At 34.7% G+C, this 9,489-nt stretch overlaps 1 protein-coding gene across 1 annotated transcript in view; it reads left to right on the top strand.

Annotated features, from left to right (window-relative positions):
* Positions 1–599: 599 nt before the first annotated feature.
* The window catches only part of MS3_00010635 (uncharacterized protein), a gene marked incomplete at its 5' end in the record, with an annotated part of 45,970 nt that continues 37,080 nt past the window's right edge, over positions 600–9,489 (top strand). The window contains one exon of the mRNA XM_051219024.1: positions 600–1,270. Within this exon, the coding sequence (XP_051069560.1) occupies positions 600–1,270 (671 nt within the window). The remainder of the gene's footprint in view (positions 1,271–9,489) is intronic.

The raw sequence follows: 9,489 nt of genomic DNA, 5'->3' as shown, positions 1-9,489 counted from the left end.
GAAAGATATGAAGCGATTTTAATCTCATAGTTTAAGGGAAGACAAAGAGTGTATACACCGACGCCATTGTGATCGATTCAGAGCCATGTCACTAAGAGTTTCCAACCAATGGTTACAATAGTCGTACGGAACCCAACCAAGTAGTCTGCATCTATCAACATGGTTCAGACCAGAAGTTGGTGACTTCAAGTTCTGTAGATATACAAAACCAATATTCTCCAAATATTATGTCACTCATTCTGTAAATCATGGTTTAAAGAAAATTCACATGTTCTTTTTTTTCATAATACGCTTTTATTGACTGATCATAAAACAACCAATAGTACATTAAATGTCCTAATAAAAAAACAACAAAGAAAACACCCAGATCAATTAATCATTATCTGGTGATATGAATTTTCACCGTAATTTTGTGCTTTAATGTAGTTTGTAGGAATTTTAATCTAAGTTATTCTTGTTCATTGACCATAGATTAAATCGTGGAATTCATATAAATGTGTTTGATAAAGGAGCATTGGTATTCATTTACGTTTCAATATAACAAATGTTCAACTCATCCTTGAAACCATACACTAGTATTTCTCATTAATATTTGGTTAATGAGAAGTTTCAAATCAAAAGTTAAACCGCACATTTCATCTAGTGATACATCATATACAATATCAAATTCACCATTAGAAAAAGGATTTTCACGAGCTGCATCAGTTGACTCAGTTTTCGATGATATTTCATCGAAAGCACATGCTTTATTTTCGATTCTTGATGAAGATCAAAAGGGATATTTGGATAATCAAATGTTATTAAAGGTTTGTGATTCTGGTTTGACAGAATCGCAAATAAATGATCTAATTCAACATCTTGATCATGATGGAGATGGAAAAGTTAGTCCAGATGATTTTATGCTTGGTTTACGTACTCTGGCCAAACGTAATAGTTTGATTCGTGCTTCCCTTAGAGCCACTACAGTAACAAATTCAACACATTATCTAATTAAAAGATGCTCAGAGTCATCAAATTCATCTAGAAATCGTTTAGTATCAGATGAAACGAATTCAGATATTGATGAAAAATTATGTAGCAATTATCAAATAAAATCAGATGCTACAACTATTCAGTCAATGAGAATCAGAACAAAAACTAGACAGAGACTTCATCGGCGACTACTTACTTCTCTATTCTCCCAACAAACTAGTTCTTTGTTAATAAGCCCTCTATCACCTCAGCTGTTTGATATTGGTTCTGTCGACGAATGTTTGAAATGTTTAAGCAAGTGAGTACACTTTTATTCATGTTAACATTTATTAATTTCAAAAGTATATCAGTAATAGCCTCATAAACTACCATTAAAAATCGATCCAGCTAATGTGGTGAGCTACTTTATAGGACATTTTCGAAATTGTTCGTACCACGATTTAAAATCAACATTTATTTTGGTAGATAGTTCAGAAATAATGTCACATTGTAAAATGTACAAGCGAATGTTTATCTAAATAAAAAGAGCATAATGTACATCGTTTATATTTGATCTGAAGACCTTGATATAATTTGTAAATAATCCATTAAATGACAATACCGACACAAGTTTTTGATATCAGTAAAACCTCCACAATAGAAAGAACATTCTATGTACACTAACCTTATACTGCATAAATGACTAAGGATTCACTCTAAGTTCTTCTTTAGTTGCTTTAACGATTATTCGGTGTATTAGTCCAAATTTAACAATAATCTTTCAGTCTTTATTATATTTTACTGATTATCTTTGGTCATTTTTGTTTCAATCAGATCGTGTATTGTTAATATTCAAGAATGATTGTAATTTCATTTATTCAATATTAAAAGTGTAGATATTCACATTTATTCAAGCTGTTATAGAAAAGTATAAATGAATATTATTTATTATAAACAAGAATTTTCTTTGAAGTTGTACAAGAATACGAAATGTTTCATTTTATGAATTCTAGATGATATTAATTACACTTTTATAGAACATTACTTTGAAAATGCTAATCTGTTTTTTATCAGTATGGTAATTTTTAGAGATTGCAGTATTTTCACTGTTGAATGTACGAGTCAACCTAAGCTAGACATCCGTTGAAAACCTGGAAGTTAAACATTAACATCGTTGGATTAGGACTTAATGGTATGGAGCTCAAATATTTGTGCACGAGATCAAAGGTCCTGGGTTCGCAAACGCGCACTGCTGAGGAGTGTCATGCTGGGAAGAAAAGGCTGTTCAGTGCATCCAGGTTTTCTATGGTGGTCTAGCTTACATCGACTCATGAATTCAATTACTAAAATTACTACAATCTCAATGAATCTTCATTCAGATAATAATTATCATGTGCTCACTGGTAACTAGCTTCAACATAGATTTCTTGGAGTTCTAGTAAGAAGCCGTGATCGATGGAGTCCAATCCATGTGAGAAACTTATCCACTTCAGACGATGGTTGATGGTTTGCTCAAAATCATGAATCGATTGAAGTTCGACATTAATACTTTCAGATACCGGTTCAGTAATCAGCTTTTTTTTAAATTTCACAGAGAATTAGCATATTTATTAAAAAACAAAATAATCTATTCATATTTCGTAAATAGAATATGACACTTTGTTATAGTGTACCGGTTACCCTTTCAAAATAATCTCAGCAAAATATCATCAAACGATGTTTAAACTATTTTTTAAAAAAATATCCTGCTAATCACTTTCTACTTTAAAAAACTTAAAAACTTTCGTTATCAAATGGTTTTATGCATTTGTAATTTCATTTAGTTACTAATAATAAAATTTATAGTAGTGAAAACATAAAAAGACAATAGTGATGATCACAAACAAATATTTTTTAGGAAAAACGCCTTAAAATAAACATAAATCATATATCAGAAGGGGGTTTGTGGAGATTTTAGTAACTTCAATAGTTGAATTCAGTGGAGTTCAACCAGTTCTATTGTGAGATATCAGCTCAATGAAGACAGTGGTGGACGGTGACGCAATTTCCTGGATTATTTGAAGTTGGACATTAACCTCATTGGGTGCCAGCTTAGTGGTCTAATGATTAAGCGCTCGTTCGTGAGACTGATAGACCCTGGGTCGGAATCTCGCCGGGGGCGAGATCGTGGATGCACACTGCTAAAGAGTTCCATACTAGGACAAAACGGCCGTACAATGCTTCCAGATTTTCTATGGTGGTCTAGCTTCAAATGACTCATGATTTGAAATATTGAAATATGCCATTTAACAAATAAATAAACGTTATGAAGAATACATATTATTTTGTTTATTGCTCTTAATGTAATAAAATTAGGTCAATAATTAGTTTATTTATTACTTAAATTTACTTAATAACAGTTACCTGGTACAGAATAATAAAATTATAAACAAGAAACCAACGTTTAGTTACTAATTCACTATATAGTTAATTATAACAATTATTGGACATACTAGTCAATTTCTTATCTAAAGGTGAAACTAATTTTTTACCAACAAACTGAACAATATTCACTTGTAGTGTGAAAGTAAAAAAGTTAAATAAAGCTTCAAGTTGTAATATGAAGAGGAGTTTTTATGTTCATTGAGATTCTGTTATAATAATTTCTCATAGTTATTAGAAATTCTAAGTAAGATAATCAATGGAGAGCAGCATTTACTAGTAACTCAAAAATGTATGTGATAAACTGTTAGCATAGAGAAGAAACTAATAACTGTGAATTCAGTGAATCATAAACAGTTGTTTTTAAGATAAATGAAAACTACATTATTCAGCTAATACCGTGCTTTTACAACACAAAATTGACATTAATACAGTTTTTAGAACCTTCTATAGAAATTGTCAAGAACGAATTCTCAAGTTTATTGAAGCCTTGGCTATTCGTTAATTTAAACCCCTCTTATGTGTACAAAGACAATGTGTCGTAAGCTTAAATTTACCTTGGTAATCCTTAAGTTCTTCTATGGCCTAGGATAACACGACAATTTCTTATTCTTTCTATACGATGTAAAATTGTTTCTCTCCCCTTTGTTACTTTCTTACTTGAACTCTCATTTAATTGACTTTTATTAATTTTCATATAAAATGCCCTGACAATTATATATGTCAGAATGGGTTTTGTGAAGATTTTTAGAAATTTCACAGGTTGAAATCATGAATCAATTGAAGCTAGACCACCATGAAAAACCTGGAAGCACTGGGCGGCCGTTTCGTCCTAGTATGGGACTCCTTAGCAGTGCGCATCCACGACCAGAATGTTCGAAATGTATAGCGCAAATACATCACATTTTTCAGATCAACTCCGTCTTCTTATTGTTCTATTAAAATTCTACAGTTCTGACAAACAGTTTTGTTTCATTTATATTTTCTACTAACTTGAAGTTATTGATTTTTAAATGACGGATAATAATGTTAACTTTTGAGAAACTGATCTGTTTAATTTTCTTAATTGAATTCATGAGTTGATCTAAGCTAGACCATCATTAGTAACTTGGAAGTAAGAGACAACCATTTAGTTCTAGGATCTGTTTGAACTGAAATCTGGAAATTACATTATAAAGCAAAACCTTATATAGTTTAGTTTTAATAATTAATAGAATAATGATCTTTCAAAAAGTCCATTATTATATAAAACGGATAATTGAAAACATCACTGTGAGCTATGAGATAGTTATTAAGCTATCCTGATATATTAATCAGATCTCAGAGCTGCAAATTCAAAGAATTCAACATAATAAATTCGCTATATGAATGGTTCTAAATTGTGCAATGACTTATGACATTTCAACTTAGAAATGCAAACTAACAGTGCACTAAACGTTAATTTTTCTCAATGTATAACTTAATTGATAAGCCTTTACACTATTCTATGTATCATCAAAGATACATCTTAAAAACAAATGATGGGCTTCAATTTTTCTAGCTGGCTAGAAGATCGTGTAACACATATAGGTTGTGACCTCTTGTTTTCAATAAGTACGTTGTTACTGCTGCCACGAACTTTCTGAATTTCTACTTTTTGAATTCATCTCTATATTATTGTGGTTATTTTCATTGGTTAGTAGACTAAGTGTATATCAGTAAGGCTATTTATTACGGAATAACTTGACTACAAAGCTTCTAGAAATAATTTGGTCTAATTTTTGTCTGCTAGTATTCAAGAACTTAACGTTTTCCCACTTACATATGTATCATTGTTACTGTACATAGTTATTAGTTTTGAAATTTTGTGATATTTAAAACAGACAATTAATATTCGTGAATGTGGCGAGAGGAATCGCATTAGTTACCATATTGTTTATATAGATTCTATTAACATATTTTAAAAATAATAGTCGCCCATTGTCGTTGAGCCATTTGGTGAGGTACATATTATATATATATATATATATATATATATATATATATATATATATATATATGCCATATGTATTGACTAGTGTCACAGGGTCTGAGACACAACTAAAACGATATATAGCTAAGAGTAAAATACGACAATCATTGTTTTTATACGTTTCAATTCACATTTGTTACCGTGTTGATTAAATGCAAATGAATAATTAAGACATTTAATGAATTTTTGATTGACATCATGAACCGATTGATGTTAGACCATCACAATTGAAAACCTGGAAGCACTGGACGGCCGTTTCGTCCTATTGTGGGACTCCTCAGCAGTGCGCATCCACGATCCCGCGAGCGGGATTCGAATCCAGGGCCTTCGGTCTCGCGCGTGGTTCAGTTGGTTAAACGTTCGCGCGCTTAACCAACTGAACCACGCGCGAGACCGAAGGCCCTGGATTCGAATCCCGCTCGCGGGATCGTGGATGCGCACTGCTGAGGAGTCCCACAATAGGACGAAACGGCCGTCCAGTGCTTCCAGGTTTTCAATTGTGATGGTCTAACATCAATCGGTTCACGATCTCAATCAAAAACTTAATAATCTCCACAACCCCTATACTAGTAATCATTTAATGAATTGTCTAAATATCATTTAAGCATAAAATAATGTATTTTTTTAAACATAAAATTTCGTTAATTTTGACATTTTTAATACTTTTTACGAAGTTAACCATAGTATAGGCAATACGACAGTCTGGTAAAAGTAAGTTATAGAATAAAACAATTCGGTGACACAATCCACAAAATTTAATCAGCACTAAAAGGATCAGACAAATGTGAGTTTAGTCACTATTTAATGATCAATCAAATATAAATATCTAAGTTCATCAAGAGTTTAATTGCCATTCAAACAGCTCAGTGGTGGCATCTCAGACTGTGAAGCTGGATAACATGAGAATGAGTCCATACGGGAAAACCATTTTCAACAACAAGGACAAATATAATGAAACCGAAGTCCAGAATCTCTGTCGACTTCCTCTAACTACCTAAATTCGTTAAAAAAAACACCATTAGAACTAAACGCGATACAGATTTCTTTACGTTTCTTAAACATTATATGCGAATCATGCATTAAATAACAGCCATAGGTACGATATATCAATTTTCCTCATAAATGACAAACAGAGTGGTTACCATTCATTTTCGTTGTTATATTTTTCTGTGCTATAAGTGTTAATTTTTCATACCTGATGTTCGTGTTCATCATTTGTTCACAACGTATAAATATTCCTATTAAATTTTGACTCATTAAGTCTTCTCCATTATCATCAGTGAGTTGTTTCATGAACCAATACTGATACAATTGACGATGAATAATAAGAATACACTTCATGTTTAAATACAAATAATATGCCCAAAAGGTTAATATGAAATATTTATTAGAAAACCAACTGTCACCAAACACTTCAGTTGAAAAATTAACAAAATTAAATCAATATTTTGTGTCAGCGGATACTACTTGACTTTATCAGGAATCAAAATGGTTATACTGGAGTAAATCTCGCATACTTTAAGGTGAAAAACACAATCCATTTCTTATGAGTTTGGAGTTTTTCCCAAGCGATAAAACAAATATTTTTGTAAGACTAAACTTTCATCAAATTATAATGTCTATCATATATATATAATAGTTAAATTCATGTGTCAATTGAAGCTAAACAACAATGGTAAGATACAAGCAAACAATACTAAGTGAATTCAGGTTTGTTTGAAGGTTTGCCTGTAGCTCTTCTAGAGTTACTGCCGGTCCCAAGCCCGGGTAAAGGAGGAGGGTTGGGCATGGGGTTAGCGTCCCCATCCCGTAGAAAACTAACTCGCTAAAAAAACGCTTACCAGAAAAAATAATTCAAACCATTTTAACTCTGCCCTGAGAGTTAGAAGGTCTTCATTTAGAAGAATTATGACGCTTCATGGTGAAAGCCGAATTCCTTCGGAAGCCACGAGGCCGATGCCCCTTCTAACAACCAGAGCAAAAATTTTTATAGGTACATGGAACGTTAGAACAATGTGGGAAACCGGGAAGACCAGCCAAATAGCAACGGAAATGAGGAGATACAACTTGGCAGTACTGGGAATCAGCGAAACCCACTGGACCCAAGCTGGACAGAAAAGGCTAGCTACGGGAGAGATGCTGCTATACTCCGGTCACGAAGAGGAAAATGCTCCACACACACAGGGAGTCGCTCTTATGCTGTCCAAAGTAGCACGAAATGCACTTGTAGGATGGGAATTCCACGGATCCAGAATCATCAAAGCATCATTCAAAACAAAGAAGGAGGGGATCTTAATGAATATTATCCAATGTTATGCACCCACCAATGATAGCAACGACGAAATTAAAGATCAATTCTACGAGCGGCTGCAGTCAATCATAGAGAAATGCTCAAGAAAGGACCTCACCATTCTGATGGGAGATCTAAATGCCAAGGTCGGAATAGACAACACTGGATATGAAGATATTATGGGACGACATGGACTGGGAGAGAGGAACGAAAATGGAGAAAGATCTGCAAGTTTGTGTGCATTCAACAAATTAGTCATAGGAGGCACAATATTTCCACACAAACGTATACACAAGGCTACATGGATCTCACCGGACCACACTACAGAGAACCAAATAGATCATATTTGCATCAACAAAAATTCCGAAGGACAATGGAAGATGTGAGAACCAGGAGAGGAGCTGACGTAGCTTCAGATCACCACCTAGTTGTAGCCAATTTAAAACTGAAGCTAAAAAGAACTGGACAAGTGGACAAACAGCAATACAAAGGTTCAATACAGCCTTCCTTCGAGATACTGACAAACTCAATGAATTCAAGATAGCTCTCAACAACAGATTCCAAGCCTTTCAAGATCTACTGAAGGAAGAAGAAACTACCATGGAGGACAACTGGAAAGGCATCAAAGAAACATTGACTTCAACGTGTCAAGAGGTTCTGGGCCTAAAGAAACACCATCATAAGGAATGGATCTCTATAGAAACACTGGACAAGATCAAAGAAAGGAAGAACAAGAAGACAGCAATTAACAACAGCCGAACACGAGCAGAGAAAGTCCAAGCACAAGCTGAATACATAGAAGCAAACAAGCAAGTGAAGAGGAGCATTAGAGCCGACAGGAAGAAATACGTGGAAGAATTAGCAACGACGGCAGAAAAAGCTGCTAGAGAAGGAAATATGAAACAGCTCTACGATACAACGAAGAAACTATCAGGGAAATACAGTAAACCAGAGAGGCCGGTCAAAGACAAAGAAGGCAAGCCAATCACTGAAATTCAACAACAGCGAAACAGATGGGTAGAATACTTCGAGGAACTCCTGAATAGGCCGGCTCCAATGAATCCACCGAACATCGAAGCAGCACACACAGATCTTCCTATAGATGTCAACCCACCAACGACGGAAGAAATTAGAATGGCCGTCAGTCAAATCAAGAACGGGAAAGCAGCAGGACCCGACAACATACCAGCTGAAGCACTGAAATCAGACGTCGAAGTAACCACAAGCATGCTTTACCCTCTATTCAAAAAGATTTGGGAGGAGGAACAAGTGCCAATGGACTGGAAAGAAGGACACCTCATCAAGATTCCAAAGAAAGGAGATCTGGGCAAATGTGAAAACTACAGAGGCATTACACTACTGTCAATACCAGGGAAAGTCTTCAACAGGGTGTTGCTGAACCGGATGAAGGATGCAGTAGATGCCCAACTTCGAGATCAACAAGCTGGATTCCGAAAGGATCGGTCGTGCACAGACCAAATTGCAACACTACGGATCATCGTCGAACAATCAGTTGAGTGGAACTCGTCACTATACATCAACTTCATTGATTATGAAAAGGCATTCGACAGTGTAGATAGGAGAACGTTATGGAAACTTCTTCGACACTACGGAGTTCCTGAGAAGGTTGTCAATATTATCCGGAACTCATACGACGGACTACAGTGCAACGTCGTGCATGGCGGACATCTGACAGATGCATTCCAAGTAAAGACTGGATTCAGACAAGGCTGTTTACTCTCTCCATTCCTCTTTCTTCTGGTGGTCGACTGGATTATGAAGACCTCGACATCTAAAGGAAAACACGGAATACAAT

Source organism: Schistosoma haematobium, chromosome 3 (genome assembly GCF_000699445.3).
Source record: "Schistosoma haematobium chromosome 3, whole genome shotgun sequence".
NCBI classification, from domain to species: Eukaryota; Metazoa; Platyhelminthes; class Trematoda; order Strigeidida; family Schistosomatidae; genus Schistosoma; species Schistosoma haematobium.
The sequence above is the reverse complement of the archived record's forward strand: the minus strand, read 5'-3'. Positions and strand labels throughout refer to the sequence as shown.